Source organism: Halichoeres trimaculatus, unplaced genomic scaffold (genome assembly GCF_033239565.1).
Source record: "Halichoeres trimaculatus isolate MK-OKI-2021-1 unplaced genomic scaffold, fHalTri1.1 fHalTri1_scaffold_17, whole genome shotgun sequence".
In the NCBI taxonomy this organism is placed as follows: domain Eukaryota; kingdom Metazoa; phylum Chordata; class Actinopteri; order Labriformes; family Labridae; genus Halichoeres; species Halichoeres trimaculatus.
Genome location: NW_027437195.1, coordinates 3285554 through 3302943, shown reverse-complemented (window position 1 = coordinate 3302943; position 17390 = coordinate 3285554). Strand labels below are relative to the sequence as shown.

Sequence of the window (17390 nt, the reverse complement as noted above, 5' to 3'; positions counted from 1 at the left end):
TCCAGCTGTGACCACTCTCTACCTCGTTTTACAGAAATCATTTGTTCGTAATAAGAAAACCCAGACCCTCAGTAGCATTTTTCAGCAGGGTGTATTTTTGTGAACTCAGAGGATTAATTTGTGACTCCTCATCCAGATTTTGGAGAATTTCCTAAAAGAGAATGAATCAGAGGATAGATGACTTCCCAGAAAGTTAGCCTACATCACTTCTTGCTGCATTGAGCATTTCTAGTCAGATCGCCCAGGAGGAATCCTCCATCGACGGATTCAGACTGACGCCATGCAATCAATCCCTCTCATCTCTGGAGCGCTGTGAAACCACTGTAACAGTGGCATGTAAAGCACAGGGCCTCTTGTACCTGTCACTTCCCATATGTCGGGCAATTCATCTCTCCATTGATACGATCATCGGCTCATAATTCATTATTTGTCTTCACTTCAGACCAACAGTGTCTCTTATGTGATAATAATAAACAGAAGTCTGAGCACTCTTATGATGACTTCAGGCTGAGTGTCTCATTTCCACTCAACACAGGACTTTATAAAAAAAAAGACAAACCAGTTTCCTCAAGGACTATCCAGACTCATTGTGTAAAAATGAAACACACTCCTCATTCTGCTCACAAACTCAAAACTGGGCTGCAGAGATTAAATTTCATGCTAAATTAATGACTTTTCACGTAGGAAGGTAATTAATCATTTGTTGGGTCTTTTCTCTGGCTCCGAGCTCCCTGGCCCCTCTCTGAGACCCCTGCACAAAAAAACATCTTGACATTTTTGTAATTACACCTTTCTCTCCCCCAGCACAAGGCAGCTCAGCAGCTGTTGACAAACTGCGAGGTCACATTGGCTCAGCGTGGATATAATAGGCCTTTTAAATATGGCAACAACATCGCACATTTTCAGGAAGTCTGTGGCTGAAAATGTGATTAAATATTCCAACACTCGCTGTCAACACAATCCAAACACCGCGCTCCTTTTTTTAACAGGCATTCATGGAGTTTCACAGATTTTATTTGTGTCACAAACCGTGTTGAATTACTTCAAGCTGTGTTGCTCTGATGGTGATGATAGTAACAAAACCCAAGCTGGGATGAGAGGAGTCTAAGGCATGACCTGATCCTAATCTCAACTGCTGGATCCAAACTGATTTTTGCATTTTTCAATGAGTGTGCTCACAGGTAACTTCTTGCGACCAAACTGTGAATACTTGACAGGAAAATAAAATAAAAGGACCCTGGTGTGGAACTCAAACTACAGTTTCAACTTGATTGTACAGACAGCCAGATTACAGCAATAAGAATCACTTTATGGCAGCAGTTTCATTCTGGTGTCCATCATACTGATTTTGTGATAACCCAACAAGTCACGGCCAGGTTTCTTGTATTTCAGCTTCAGGAAGGGCTCAATGACACCCAAATTAAAACCTGTAGGTTAACAAAATGTAATTCTGAGAACAGGATGATGCAGCAGCACGTCTGGTCTTTGAACAGCCCAAAACAGCACACAATACCCCACTGTTAATGGCTTCCAGTGGCAGCACCAATCAAATTCAAAGCTCTTCTTCTGGCTTACAAAAAACACAAGAAAAGCTCCTGCCTTCCTGGGGCCCCTCATCCAGGTCTACACTTTTTCTGGCCCACTACGCTCTGCTTGTGAAAGACGCCTGGTGCTCCCAGCCCAAATCTCTAGCCAGACTCTTCTCCTCTGTTGTTCCCCAATGGTGAATGAATTACCTAACTCTATACAATCCACAGAGTGCCTTTCTAGAGCGCGGTCACACTGGCCATCCAAAACGTACCGTGCCTAAGCACGATTGCCCCCCTGCAGCGCTGTTCCCCAGCTGGAGAGTACGGCCAGCGGTCACACTATCCCTACGTAAACCAGACTTTAGCGGGTATCAGACACGCGCACGGCCCGCCGACATTATCGTGAAGCATTTGTTTACATGAAGCGCGATCTCATCAGGGTCAGCACAATGAGACACAGAGAGCACTGCTACAACTTTAGAGACTTTTGGATTTATATTAAGTCGTTCTCGCCCGACACAGCCCTCTAACACCCCCGCTTTGTTTGAAATGATTGTCTAGAGATGCGCTCGCGGTGATTATACGTAAAGGATCGCACGCGCTGTCCACGTGCTTGTGCTCGTGCATGAAGTAAACCGTGCAGAAGCCCACCTCTTTGAAGCATGCCGAAGCACGGAAGGAAATCGTGCTTGAGCACGGCACAGTTGAGGTCACACTGGCCATTCCAAACGTGCTTTACGGCTGAAGCGTGCCTAGGCACGGTACGGTTGGCCAGTGTGACCGCGTCCTAAGAGATGTCTGAAGACTCATCTGTTCAGGGAACACTTAGGCTCTCAAGCTGAGTCTTCTCCTCTTTGTCCTCAGGAGTAGAATGAGTCAGAAGGTCTCACACCCAGCTCCTAGTCAATATTCAGCACTGATCGTTGAACGTTGTTGAAGGTTGAAAGACTTTGTTTCAGTGATCAACTGTTATTAGTTTTGGCTACATTATTTTACATGGTAAAATAAAATTCTTGCACTTAATGGCAGCATCTACAGCCAAATAACATTTTGTCCCACTGAGGTTTTTAAATTCTTGCTTGTGCTGTACGTCGCTTTGGACAAAAGTGTCTGCTAAATGAAACTGTAGAGCTGTAGCCTATAAAATCATTTATCACTTGCATGAATCTCAACCTCTCTGTCAGATGTGCCATTGCCTGAGCTTCCAGTCCCTACTCTCTACCCCATTTCACCCATTTCCTCTAAATGCAGACCCAAACAGGGGATGCTGAACCAGAAGTGTGCTAAGACATGCCCCTAAATCGTGGGTCTTGACCTCCCAGGTCCCTGACTGTTCAGGCCACCTTGACCTTTAACCATAAATCAACTAAACTTGGAGAAGTTGTCAGCTCACAGAATTAGGTCATTTGGCACATCACAGAGTTGACCAGTTGGGACTTTAAGGCTGACAGGAAAAATCTTGGTGCGTCTGCCTGACCCAAACAAACTTTATCTTTTTCAGCTCCTTTGCATCAGTCTTGGTAGGCTGATAACGCTCTACTCTCCTGGATGGTATGCAGACAGATGCTCTACCCCTCCCATCCCCCACCTTCCTCCTGTGAACTCGTCTCTGAATCAGAGCTCTTCAAGGTCTTCTCCACGGCAATAGCGGTGGCCTTGTCACCATCAGACGACACAAACACTTTTGAGTCTGGGCAGGGATGTAGTCCATGGGCTTACACATGCACACACATGAAGTCCCATGGCACACACAACCTTGGACTCAACCCCCTCCTTTGGCTCTGTTACAGTTCTGCTGCAGAGGGTTGATGAGCATGTGCCTGAGTAAGGCTGCGTGTGCGACCCTCTGTGGCTGAGCAGTGACATTTGTGCAAGTCTTTTTGTCTGTTGTTATCATGTGCTTATAAGCTGAGGTGTTTTTTTTTTTTTTTTATCTCAAACTACACCCCCCGTTGGGAATAATTTGTAATTTACATTTTTTTCCCTCTCTTCTCCCAATGTTGTTTTTTCATATCTATTGCAAAGGGGCGCAGGGCAGCTGGCAGCTCCTAGGTCAATCCCACTTCTTTGTTTCCCCATGTTTGTTTTCTTATAGGTCTTGAAAGGGATGTAACTGAAATGAAATTCCCCCTCCAGGATAAATAGGTAATCTGGTTCTGATTCTGATTTCATACCATTAATGCCATAACTTCAAACATATTATATTTGATACATGAGTTTCAAAGACCTCTATCTCATTAACATGATAGTTTCCTTACAAACATGTTAAAAATAAATAAATGGATACTAAAAAAATGTATTCTACCCCCTTGAGGACTGTGATACCACTGCAGGCAGCTGAAGTTGTATTGCTGCCCTTTTTCAAAATGGCTGCTCTTGTGAAATCATCCACACACATTTTTATTCAGGAAAATCATTGCTTATTTTCAAGAAGTTGAGGTCAGAATAACTAGTTTTTACTAGTTTTATAAAATAAGTATTTTCTGCATTGAAAGAGTGCATATTTACTAAAGACTTAACTAAAAAAAAAAAAGTATTAAAAAAGTATTTCAGTTCCTAAAAAATATTTTTCTGACCACTTTTAAAAAGATCAGGCTTTACAGGGTCTCATGTTATGGTTTTGTTAAGCTGCATGAGAGACTGCTGGAGAGCAAAATAAGGCACAAACTGTCATTACAAATCAGCATCACTCCACCAAATATTGATTTCTTATTTCTTCCCAAATTGAAACAGAAGTGTTCTGTTGTTTGAAAATCAAGTTTCCTTTTTTTTATTTGGATATTTGGTTGGAAGAAAGAAAACTTACTTTTTAATTGGAAAAATGTCTGAAGACAGTTGGAGAAATTCATTACAACAACAATCTCACAACAGAAAAGTTTCTCAGATTTTCCAAACTTTATGACAAGCTTAAATAAGAACACATCACAAGTCAAAACTAGCCCTAAGGCATGTTTCAGCTCATTTTCCCTTTTAAAGCTGTGTGATAACAGTGAAAAACCATCTAACCTTCTTAACAGTCAGCCAGCAAAACAAAACTAGATTAATGATGACTTCTTCCAGATAATCTCTGATAACAGGGTCTGTATTATTGCTGCTGATAGCATCAGCAAAAGGTTGCTCCTTGTATCTGTTCCCTCTCAGTAAAAACTAACCTCATGTCTGACAAACATAAAACTGTTTATGTTTCCTTCACTTAGAAAACACTGAAAACTTTCGGTTTTGGTCTTATATGCAGATTTAAACAGTGGTTAATGTGTTTATTTCCCCTTTCCTCCCCAAACGGTCTACAATTGATCCAAAATGCTGCTGCAAGTCCAGAAAGAGAGCTCACATCACTCCAGGTTTAGTCCATCTACACTGGCTGCCAATTGAACCCTGAATTCATTTTGAAATTCTGGTTTTAACCTATAGATCCATCCATGATCAAGTCATTGTGTTCATCTCAAACCTGCACCTCTCTAAGGTTTTGTGTTATTTGCAAATAGATGCATCCTTATTTCAATGTGTTTTGTCTATTTATTTTAAAAGAAGCACTTTGTGGCTTTGTTCTGGGAAATGTGCTGTACAAAATATTTTTCCTACCTTGCTCAGAGGGGCTGTGAGGAGAATTTATTTTAATTGGACTGTGGCGCCACCTTATGGCCCCAGAGTATCACGCACGCTGTCTTAAAGATGTGTCTTTCAACAGGGCGTGTGTTTGTTTTGGAAATGAGTGGATTGGAACAAATTTTCTTTGTTCAAGACAACTTCACCAGATACAACCAGAATCAGAATCAAAATACCTTCCAAGACATATGAGAAAACAAACATGGGGAAAATACAGAAATGGGATGATCCTAGGAGGTGCCAGGTACCCAGCACCCCTTTGCAATAGAGAAGAAATGACAACATTGGGAGAAGAGAGGGGAAAAAAAAGGTCCATTCTAGACTACGTCCCAGAGGGGGCGTAGTTTGAGATCAAGCGGCAACCTCCGGTCTAAGAATATGAGACAATGTGGAAATGCTAAAATCTGCTGTGTCTCAAGTGTTAGCTTGAGGCTGGCTCTGGAAGTAGTGGAAGTTACCAAGCCAAAAAAGCCATTTTCAAAGCAGAAATTAACCTATTTACAGCCTGGTTCAAAAAACGTCTCCTGTCTGGGTCGCTAATTTTACTACCGGCACCCACTTTACAGGGGGTGAATTTTTTTTTCTAATGTTCAGAGGATATTAAGATCGCGAGCTCCCCCAAGAAGAGGCACAGCTAAGGGTCACATGACGGCCAGCGCCCTATGGCTGCAGGCGAAGCCCTTGCCACTACCAGCATGGCCGCTATAGCCAATGTGCTTCATTTTCCGTTTCAGAAACAGACGGGTGACGTCGGCGAGACTACATCCATGTTATACAGTTTATGTTTGAGATCAAGAAAAAAAATACACCTCAGCACAAAGCACAGGCCACGAGGTAAGGTATTTCTTAACAGTTAGGCTGCACTGTTGTCTGAAACATGACGACAAGCAAACTTTGTCAGTTTGTACCATAGTTTAGTAGCTGTTTACATTTAGCTCTACTGACAGCCCGGTGCTCTAAGATGTGTCTGTAATATGTAACGTTAGTAAATCCTGGTTATGTCCTGCCAGTCATCTACCAATCAGAGCTAACGTAACCTCACTCTTCATTTCATTGATAGACTCTCAAGTTTGAACAGACCACTGCAGAATATTAGCCCCTGTGTTAGCCTGTAGCTTGTGCTCTATCTTTCTCCTGTTTATCTTTCTTCTGCTCTTCTGTTCTTTTCCTGTCTGACAGTTAGGCTCCAGTGTCCACTATCACTACAAAATTGATCACAGAAATCGTTTTCAGCAGAGAAAAACTCAGATCTCTCTTCTATCTACTAAACTTCATTAGCGGGTGTGGAGTTGTCAGAGAGACTTAAGCCGTGTTTCCACCAAGCAGTCCGGGTCAGTTCGTCTCGGTACGGTGCGCTTTTAGTGGCGTTTCCACTGACTCATCCCGGGACGGATCCCTAAAAACCGAGACGAGCCGTCCCACTTTTTTGGGACCCTTTCGTATGGGTGCCAGACTGAACCGATCCGCTCTCGGGAGGTGGAGCAACACACTGCAGACGGTTGATTGGTCAAAAGAAGCATCACTTACCCCGACAGCGGCTGCATTTCTCCTGGCGGCTCACAGACTTCTCTAAAATGAAGCTTGATTGCACTTTGTAACAGAGAGTTTCATGAAAATCACAGAGAGGACGAAATGCTGCATGTCTTCCATCCGTGCTCTTTGTTTACTGTGTCGCGTTTTCTTCTTTGTTGGATTTAATAGCGGGGTAAGCTGCTACGGCGTCGCGCTATTGTTTACTAGCTGCGGCTTCCAGCATCCGGCTTACACCCCGCCCACCACGAGAGGGCATAGTTTGCTGTGGAAACGCAAATGGGATGAGACTTAACTGTCCCAAACCGTACTGAACCGACCCGGAATGCTTGGTGGAAATGCAGCTTTAGACCTGCCGTAAATCAATCTGGTCCTGCCCGACTGGGAAGCTAAGAAATAGCATTTTAAAATATATTGAAATAACCTGTAACCTGTAATATTGGCGCTGATCTCATTTTTAAGTGGGGATTATGATCAGGCATAGCTCTAAAAGATTTTTTTTTTCAAGATCACTTAGAAACTCCTCGTAGCATGTTTAAAATGGCTGTATTTGGGGCCCATTGTCACTAAACTGTACTATTTCTAACAGAACAGCATTACTCAGTGAACACAGTCTTTAGTATGAGGCTAGATCATTAAAAGCTTCTTCATTTCTTTGAATTTGTTTTTATTTTTTTGAATAATTGAGCTGAAGTTTGTCTTCAAAGTACAAACTCTGAGCAGGTTTTATTTTGAGCAGTGACTGCTCTCAGACTCCTGTAGGATCCAGGTGATATTGCTCTCAGATATTAGTATCAGCGAGGGAGGTCTTTTCAATCAATAGTCTGGAATACTGATTTTGTTTTCCTGCTGCTGCAACAAATCACACAGCCCAGCAGATCAGAGAAATTATTTATGGCGCAGGGCGTTAAACATTAATCAGCTATGAATGCAGCTAATTCAGTATCGATACATCTGACCTCATCAGCACTTCTCAAAGGCACAGACAATTACCAGCCTAATTGTGAAGCTCATATGAAAGAAAATCACATGTACTGAAACATACCTGCTCATTCAGCATGCAAAATTATGCACGCCATAATTAATTTGCCATTAGGACCGGATTGATGTCGCCGTCATGATGCAGACAACCACACCATAATTGCCTCTGGTGTTGCCTTCACAGCTTTGCCTCATTACTAAAACAGATGCTAATTTAGCCGAGTGGCTTCGGGTTGACAGGTGTGTGTGTTCTTCTCTGTGAGAGTCGTTCCAGTATGACGAGCTGTGTGTACTGTTCACAGCAGACAGGATGTGAAGAGATAAAAATACATCATAATATGCAGCATCGTGTGCACAAGGAAAATAAAACGTTTTCCTTTTTCTGTGGAGCGTCTGTTAATGGTAATGAAAGGATCAGGCAATAATTAGTGTGTGAGAAGAAACAGACGCATCAGTTTGGGAAAACAAACCTCTGCTGAGTTATTAAGCTGTCTAACTCAATTATTTGCTTTGGGACATCTTAGTTTTTCCTTCAGGTCAGTTAATTAGGGAGAGTGTAAACCTCATTCTGTGTGTTCTGAATGTTTACACACATGTTAACTCAAATACACACTTTTTGAAAATCAGTTTATTCGTATGACAACAAACCTGTTACAGTAACAACAAAGACTTCCTCTATTTTCAGTAGAAACTATACAAACAAACAAGAACTACAAAATTCTCTTCACTTTCTGGAGTTCACTTCTTTCATGACAGCCGAGTTTCAGTCCGTGCTGTTCTTCCCTGCACTGCTGCTCCGTGTCGCCACACGTTTTCCTGTCCCCACTCGTGCTGCCTCACATCTTCTTCTGTCGTTTTTTGGGTCTCTGGTTGAAGACAGGCGAGGTTCCCATTAAAGAGTCAGGGGAATGTGACGCGTAGCTGCCGTCTGAAGCTGCACCTCCAGGAGAGGGCGCCATAGCCCCTCCTGACTCACTCATGGTGGACATAGGCCCCCCCTCCTCAAACACATCTCCACCCAGAACCCCATGGTGATGATGGTGGTGATGATGATGATGGCTGGAGCTCTGGCCTTCCTCTGCATCCTGTGGCTCCATTTTTACCTGTGGCCACAGGGGGGAGTTGTTGGCTCCGCCCCCACCTTAGGATAAAGAAAAATAGATTTAGTCAAAGTTTGCTTATGGAAAGTCTGACTGCCAGAGCTGTAATGAGTCTGCACCCTGTTTCTCTTCTTTTTTTAAAGGTTGGATTGGAGCCCAGAAAATGTTTCAACTAGCAAATGTAATTCATTTAACACCGGCCTTTAACAGATACATACTGTAGGTGTCACAGTTTACTTCTAATGTGTTAATTTACAGTGCAATGCAACAATGCTTTGGATGTTTTAGTATTGGCATCATTACGCTGCTTGTCTACAGAAAGTAGACATAAGCCCTGTTTCTGCCAAGTGGTTGGATCAGTAAAGCCAGAAAAGCCTGATCCTATTTGTGTGTCTACAGCCAACTGTGACCTTCTTGGTGGGCGGCCTGTAGGCTGAAGACCAATAGCTGGGCTAGCCATGTAATAGCATGACGCCATAGAAGCGCGACACAGTGTACCCTGCTAATAAATCCAATGAAGAAGAAAAACTTGACATTGTAAACAAAGAGCAACGATGAAGACATCCAGCAATTCGTCTTTTTTGTGATTGGCATGTAGCTCTTTGTTACAAAGAACAATCAGAGAAGTCGGTGTGCCGCCAGGAGAAATGCAGCAGCTGCTGTCACACAGGTAGTGACCATTCTTTTAACCAATCAACGAAATACAGTGATGTAAGCTCTATCTTTTGGGGTCAGACCAGTATGTTTGGCTCAGAGATGTTCACAAGTTCTTTTTTTGCAAGTCCAAGTCAAGTCCCAAGTCTTAGGTAACGAGTCTAGTCTTATGAGCTTTTGTCATCTGCTGCTTTCTGGTCCACTAAGAATACTGCACAGATATATCTACCAAAAGCATTTAAAGCATTTACTGTGTTATTATCACTCCTATCTGTTAGCATACAGCATCAGTACTGATTGGCTGTTATATGATCACTTTACACAGGCCATTGCAATGCAACATGAAGAAAACACCATGATTGTTTTCCTTGAAGATGGATGATTAACATTACCCATCCGTCATAATTGTACCTGAATGTTAACAAGTGCGAAAAGCAAACTTTCACTCATCTATTCGAATATTTTGTAACAAAGCTAGCAGAAAGCTAAATGAATGCTATGTAGCTAATGCTGAGCTAACCATCCATATGCGCTGATGTGACTGAGCTATCCAGGTGAGTTTTCAAGTGGCTAATAAAATCTGATGTGGTGGATCCATCATCTTGGATCTGGATCCTGCAGACTTTTCAGTCAGCACTCCTTTTGTTGGTGCCACCCTGTTTAAAGTGATACTCCGGGATGGAACAAGTTGGGTCCTATCACAAGGTTTAGGGCAGAAATTACCCCTACAGCAGTGTTTTTGTGCAGCAGAAGCCCAGGGCGCACACACCAAACACCCCCTCCCTGCTCCTCTGCTGGTTTCCTCTGCACTCAGACGGGGCCAAATTTTACTTGACCAAAAACACAAATAAACAGACTCCCACCGAAAAAATCTGATACCGGTCTGCATTCACGCTTTATTCAAAGTGAACGGCAGGTTTTCCTCACTCTCATAATCACTCATCTTTACGTTATTATTGCATAATTCATCCTGGCAGACTACCTGCGTTTGTTTATATCTGCCACGCCACGCACAGACTGATACACTTAGCGGCAAGCACCTTGTAGCCAGCTGTGGCTCTGCAGTGGAGGTAGCGCCATTTTACAACACGATGAGAACAACAGCCTTATTTAGCGGTGTTTTTGTGTGAAAGTAACGCGCTGAAAATTCTCTAAATAAAGCGTGGATGCAGACCAATATCAGATTTTTTCGGTGGGAGTCCGTTTATTTGAGTTGTGTTTGGTGCTAGCACTCTGGGCTTCTGCTGCACAAAAACACTGCTGTAGGGGTAATTTCTGCCCTAAACCTTGTGATGGGACCCAACTTGTTCCATCCCGGAGTATCACTGTAAGTTTTTAATAACCAAATGTAATGACAAATGGTACAGCAGCAGCTGCAGGTCTGCCGCCGCTTGCCATAGATGTAATCCGATGTGGCACTGGGAGGCACATACCTGATGTATAAAGTGGTTACCATGGTAACCATTAAAAAAAGGAGGGAATTACATTAAGCTCATCAGAGTTTCCTCAATCTTAATGCACCAAAAAAAGAAAACATAATGATTGTTCACAAGTCCCACAAAAGGACTCAGAGTTGAGTCTGAAGTTTCTGTGTGTTCGACTTAAGTCCGACTCAAGTTAGAGTCCTGAACTCGAGTCCCCATCTCTGGTCTGACTCCCCAACAGAAGTCTCCCAACAAATGGGACGGCTCATCTCAGTTATTTGGGGACCTGTCCCGGGATTAGTCAGTGGAAATGCCATTAAATGCGTGCTCTACTGAGACAAACTGAACTGAACCACTTGGAGGAAATGGGGCTTTTACTATTTACACTCTGAAGTCCAAACAGGAGAGCATCAAGGCTGGGTTTATATTTCTTCAGTAAAGCTTCATCCTGGGAATCTTTGCAAAGCCAAACTCATCAGGTTTAACCATCATCTCAAAAATATTTAACTGGTCTGACTCTGTAAAACTTTCTGACCACCAAAACTCATTCAGCAAAGTCCCCAAACCTCTGCTCACTGCATCCTCACAACTTTCGCTCACCATGAACGCCCTTAAAAAAAGTCTTATAGGATAAGATAAATGTTTTTATCTCCAGGGAAACAGGAGCTCTTCAGGTGTGGACAAGTATTAAAAGTCAAGCTTGACCTTCTTTTGTACGACTCACTTTTTACTGGGGCTAAAACACAACGAGCAGCTCCGTTTGATTTCTTCATGTTCACAGTGCAGCACACCTAGAGGGTTCAACCTGGAGAGTGGATAAACTCTAACAGAGCCGACTCCTCTTGAGGGAGAATCAAGCAACAGGAACTTTAGGCAGGAGCAGACCAAGTCTGATCGATTTCAGAAAATTTTGGATTGTTTTGGGTTTTCTTAGAGGGTGAAAGAGCATAAGTGTCCTGTTGGGACCTCAAGGAATAAAGCTGCACGAGGGTCAGTAAAGTTTCTGAATCAGAGAGGAAGGGCTCAAGGCAACCTGGCTGGCTTGATCTGTGACGACAGGAACAGGACGGTGGAGGTGGAATATGGTTTGAATAACTAACCAGAATTTAGTACTGATATTTGTTTATGAAATGTTTTTAAGTTTTTGTTTTATGAGAGAGAAAAAGGCAAACACAAGGAAGGAGAGCTCTTCCTGTAAACAGATCGTTGGTTTAACAGCAGCAAGCTCTCACCTGAGGTGTGCGGGGAATGATCACCATCCAGCCCTGAAGCCAGCCTCTCACCATGGCCCCCGAGGACCCCCATGGGCAGAGCCTGGTCCCCGGAGGCCAGGTCAGCCTCTGGCTCCTCACTGACAGGGAAGGAGATGTCACTCATGGGCTCCTCTTTAATCCTGGGGGGCTTGGAGTCCTCCAGGGCTTTCTCTGGGTTCACCAGGCGCTCGTACTCCTCAGACAGGTCCTTACTCACCTGGAGGGGACACATATTACACTTTCTGTTTGATGTAGAGATTAAAAGATCTAATTTTCCAACAACACTGATGTCACACTTTAATAGAGTAGACCTGTGGGGAGACCTTTGATAAGAGGAACCGTCAGATCATTAATGTAAAATATCATTCAGTGAAGTTAATCAAAGACACAAAGGATCAGCTCTACTTCTAGATTTCTACAGGGCTCATCATTCTAAAGCTCTGTTTGCACAGGATTAGTTTAACCTGGGGACCTCTGGTAACCTGTAATAATTGTGGAGGATGTCTGTGTTTTTTTATCCCCTGTGATTCAGCCATGTCTGTAATTTGTCAAGTAAAAATTTCATTACAAATCACAGACTGTATTTGGAGACACATAGGTCCTCTAATAACAGGAATCCAGTCTGAACCTTCTCTGTAATCTCAGGTGGTAATATTCTTTTTAGATGGTCTCTGCAGCTTTGACCATTTTCTGCTCAAAAGGCAGCGTTAGTCATTCTACACGAAGGATTCAACAGCTGCTGTATTATCACTAAACCTAGATAATCTTGAACTCTTTACTATTATAGGTAATGAGATTGTGATTATTATTCCTACTGCCATCTCCCTTACTTATTTAACTAAACTTAAGTTTCTTCTGTTTAACAGCACTTTAGAAATAAGATGGAAGATCTTACTATGTACCTCCATGTCATTAACAAACAAGCTATAGATACTCTAATTTATGAACTGAATATAACAATTAAGAAAAAAAAACACCTCACTGGTTTAATGTCACTTACAGGATATCAGGCTGACACAGTCATGAAATAACAAATTAAATATACAATAGTCAAATATTTAGACAGCTCCATAACCCAAGAGGTCTAAAAATCAGAGCCTCTAATTCTCTGTGCATGACAGGTTGGCACTGATGCACTGTCTCAGAGTGCATGATGGTACTGTTGATAAAAATTCATCGTGGTAGGACTTAATAAGAACATATCTTTTGGGGAAGATAAACAATTATTTTTTCACAGGGTATATGCTAAAACCCTTAGGTTAAATTCAACACCCTATTTAAGCCTTTTTTAAAAAACCTTTCAAAAAGTTTTAAGACCTTATCGTGACTTTAAGCTGTTGTCAGCAACCAATCTTTGACAGTTGTAGTTTGAATTTTAACATAAATTAGGTAAGCTGAGGAGGAATAAAGCTTGAAAGAATAAATGAAACTAAATGCAGGTTAATTGACATTCCCATTCCCACAACAAGTAACAGTTAATTAAGGCCAACTTGCAGGAAAAAAACAAGAATTTGTTTCATCATTGTCAAAATTTAGGACATGTGCTTGAGATTGTGTTATTTGCTTTCCATCAGCGCTACATACGGACAGCTACTAAACTACTGGACAAACTGAGTTTGTTGTCACATTAGCCTACGGATATGTTGGGCTGCTAGCACTACATATAGCCCGCACCTCACAAAATTACAACTTTGCTTGTTGTCACATCTCAAACAACAGCGCTATGTAACTGTACTGATAAATACCTTATCTTGTCGCGCTGTATCCAGTAAAAAGGTGATTTGAACAAAGAAAATGTGTTCCAAAACAACTGAGATCAGGGGAAGCTTTCTCTAAATCGTAAGAATCCAAGATCCCAGGTCATGAAAAGTCTGAGACATTTTCTCAGGAGGCTTGAGAAACTCTTATGATCTAGAGTGAAATATTTTGAGATGCTGAAGCTTTTTCTAGATCCTCATGCTGGTCTGTGATGAGTGTGATGAGCAAAATGATCGTCCAATCACCAGGTGTGGTTATCTTTGAAGGTTCAGACCCTGAAAACATTTTCCAACCAGATGGACTATTTCTGAAGTGGATATATGGAACTGTCTGTCTGGGGTGTCAGGTTAGTTTGTAACAGTCGCAAGGAGGAAAAATAAATATTTATGGATACTTTTGGAGTCAAAGCTTGAATACCAATAAAATTTAATACCTCATAATATTACGATTTAGACTTTTTAATACTTTTAAAGGGCCTTAATTTTCCCACAACTGATTTATAAACTTTTAATACTTTTTAAGACCCCACAGACACTCTGTTTCAGCCTATCCAGATGTTTTGAATGCATAATTTTTGACTGAAGCTGGATGTGGACGTCTTTTTCTCTAACAGAACGTGCGGCTGGCAGTGCACTGCAGAGTGAGATGCCTGTGCAGTTTTTCAATCAGAGACGTTAGAAATGCCGAGTTATTTACTAGCTCCACCTATCCCGTGTGAATACGCCACACCAAAAACTGACGTCAGAGGGTCATTCTAAAATTACCAGAGGTCTCCAGTGGTACTTTTGTGTTACCTTTAGAAGTCATGTTGAGGACAGAAGACATTGCTCTCAAACTGTAAAGCAGTTCCCATAAACGCTGTTGTTCTTAATCATATAATGTTCTTCATGTTGACTGAAATTATTCAGCAGCACAAGGTGACGGCTCCCTCTGACAAAACATGTTTTAAAAAAATAGTCTTATTAATTTATTTGCTGACTGTTATTATGATTTCCATGAAACTTGGGAGCTTTAAAAATTTCTTAATTCTTGTGATCTGGGAGCAGAACTTTTTTATTTCAGCGCAGAGGAAACCTCTCTCTAATAAAGAGTTTTGGAAATGCAGTCTAATGTTGAGCTTATTCTAAAATTATGCGATGTAAAGACTTTTTCCAACAGATGGGCTAAATGTCTGGACATGATTGGCTTTATCACCGAAAACATGTTTCCAAAACATCAATGTCAGTGTGAGAATTAATGCTGGACACCATAAGAAAACACAGAGATTATGGATTAGTCCAAAAACAATTTGTAAGATAGATCAATGTGGTCTCTCATCCTGTGCTCACCTGCAGCATGTAGCTGTGATAGTCTTTGATCCGCACTTGCCAGAAGCGCTGCAGGGCCAGCACGCTGCCTATCCCCACCTCGTGGAACACTTGCTCCACCACGTCCGGGAAGGCACTAGCTCCCAGCCGAGCCTCCCGATCCACAGCCACCCGCAGCAGGCGTGTGAGGCGCAGGTAATGCTCATGGACCAGGTCAGTCAAGGTCTCGAGGACACTCTCCTGGGCCGACTCAAAGCCAGCATGGGCCAGGACAGTCGCCACTGACTGATAGAGAAGCTGCCTGCAGGACGGCCAGCTCAGCTCTGTAACAGGCTCCCCTTTACCCCTGAGGAGAGAAAAAGAGGAGATGAATGGTAGAGAGTTGGGATGTAATGCTGGCAAATACAACGAGCTTCATCATTTATGGTTAGCAGCACAGCTCCACTTACTTATAGAAGTCACTTTCTGGGTCACTATGGAGCAGCTGGAAGGGCTGCCGGGGAGCTTTGCTGTCCACAGGGAGCAGATCATCAGGCATTCCAGGGGGCGTGGGAGGACGCAGGGGCAGGTTGGCATCAGCATCCTCTAATTTACTGCCTCCCTCAGACAACCCCGAGCTCTGACCTTGAGCCTGGGCCTGAGCTGCTGCCAGGAGGCCACGAAGACGGCGGGCGTGCTGACACAGCTGCACTGTGTGGATGGTGAGGCTGCAGGGCTCTGAGGGGATGTCCAGCATTGTTGTTGGTCGAGGCCGCTGGGCTGAGGGTTGATGCAGAGGAGGGTCCTGCATCTCTACGGAGCGAAACTCACGCTGGAGCAAGTCAAAGGAGCTGCGACTTGGAGGAGCACCTGCAGGCCCGGGGATCTCACCCCAGTAACGCATCATGGTGATGGATTACAGACAGGACCCAGATCACAAGATAGGGAGTCTGCAAATTTGAGAGATGTAGAAAAGTTAAAGTAACAAATTCAATCAAACTTTGTTTCTAGTATAAAAATATCCACTGAAATGTTTCAGAATTGCATTGACTCTGATTTTGGACCGGTTGCTGCTGTAAAGGAGAAATTGGCCTCCTGTGGATAAAGCAGTGCCTCTTTCTTCATTCGTTGATATTTGCTGATTTGATCCCAGAGATAAATAAGTCATCCTTTATTTATTTAACTTTTCTCATCCTTGTTTCTTTTAGACCAACTGTTTCACATGATAGAAAATGCAAACTGAGGCTGAATTTATTGAAAGCGTTATAACCTAAAGGCAAACAATTAACTGTTAGTCTTTTCTTAGTGGTCTCCTTTGCAGTTAAAGGTCATAAAGAGAAATCAATTTCATTTCGCTTTATAACCAGATAAGAACTCCTCACCGGATGTTTTACTGATGCAGGCCTTGAATATCAAGGGAAATAAAGTACTATATCAGCGATCAGTTCCAAAGCGTAGCACCGATTTCTGAATGCAGACCTTTCACAATTATGTACAGAGTTTTCGGGACTAATGCAACGTTCAAGCGGTCTGATGAGTATGTAGGCATACATTCCACCCATCAAGAACATACCCGAAAAAAACTGAACTATAACCAGACTGCACGGTGCTCCTACTGAAAACGAACGGCGAGAAAAGCCCCCATATAGTTAACGTAGCAAGCGTTCCACGGTTAAGTCTAAAATGAAACTTCAATTGGGTTGTACTTTCCTTAAATGCAAGAAAGTGAGAGTTCTCAGGTGTTACACTAACGCTTTTAGTTATTTTATGAACACACAAGACCTAAAATGGACTATTCTCAATCAGCGACCTATCCCCGCACACATGCGTTACGTTGAAGTTAGCTCAGAAATATATAACTCGAAAATATTACTAAAACTCACGTCAGGCAGGAAGGGATGAAGTCTGTTTACAGTTTGAACAAACGCACTGACAGGAAGTTCCACAGGAACTCCGTTTATTCGTCCGTTAGGTAAAACGTTCGAGTCGACACAAATAAATGGAGATGTTTGGTTCTGCAATAAAAAATAAATAAATAAATAAATAAATAATAATAATAATAATAATAATAATAATAATAATAATAATAATAATAATAATAATAATAATAATCATAATCATAATAATAACAATAAATGGGCTAAGTTTCACACTCCGAATGTAATTGTAAATACATATTTACTTATATATATATTTGAAATATTATTCAGGGTGTGAAACTGTCAGTCTATAACTTTTATTAATTGCTCTTGTCTCTCAGCAGCAGTCT

At 42.2% G+C, this 17390-nt stretch overlaps 1 protein-coding gene across 1 annotated transcript; it reads right to left on the bottom strand.

Annotated features, from left to right (window-relative positions):
* Positions 1–8281: 8281 nt before the first annotated feature.
* Positions 8282–17084, bottom strand: supt7l (SPT7 like, STAGA complex subunit gamma). Its single transcript, XM_074692267.1, has 5 exons — positions 17005–17084; positions 15592–16071; positions 15164–15488; positions 12057–12294; positions 8282–8787 (listed from the first exon to the last, which is right to left on the bottom strand). Exons 2-5 carry the CDS (start codon positions 16026–16028, stop codon positions 8483–8485), a joined length of 1305 nt encoding a protein of 434 aa, XP_074548368.1. The 5' UTR covers positions 16029–16071; positions 17005–17084; the 3' UTR covers positions 8282–8482.
* Between the last annotated feature and the right edge of the window lie 306 nt (positions 17085–17390).

Bases quoted from the DNA above. Each gene is read 5' to 3' on its own strand.
- supt7l (XM_074692267.1), bottom strand. From the start codon at position 16,028: ATGATGCGTTACTGGGGTGAGATCCCCGGGCCTGCAGGTGCTCCTCCA. The intron at 15,489-15,591 runs GTAAGTGGAGCT...TTCTCTCCTCAG, and splicing joins CCAGAAAGTGACTTCTATAA to GGGTAAAGGGGAGCCTGTTA. The intron at 12,295-15,163 runs GTGAGCACAGGA...TGTCCCCTCCAG, and splicing joins ATCACAGCTACATGCTGCAG to GTGAGTAAGGACCTGTCTGA.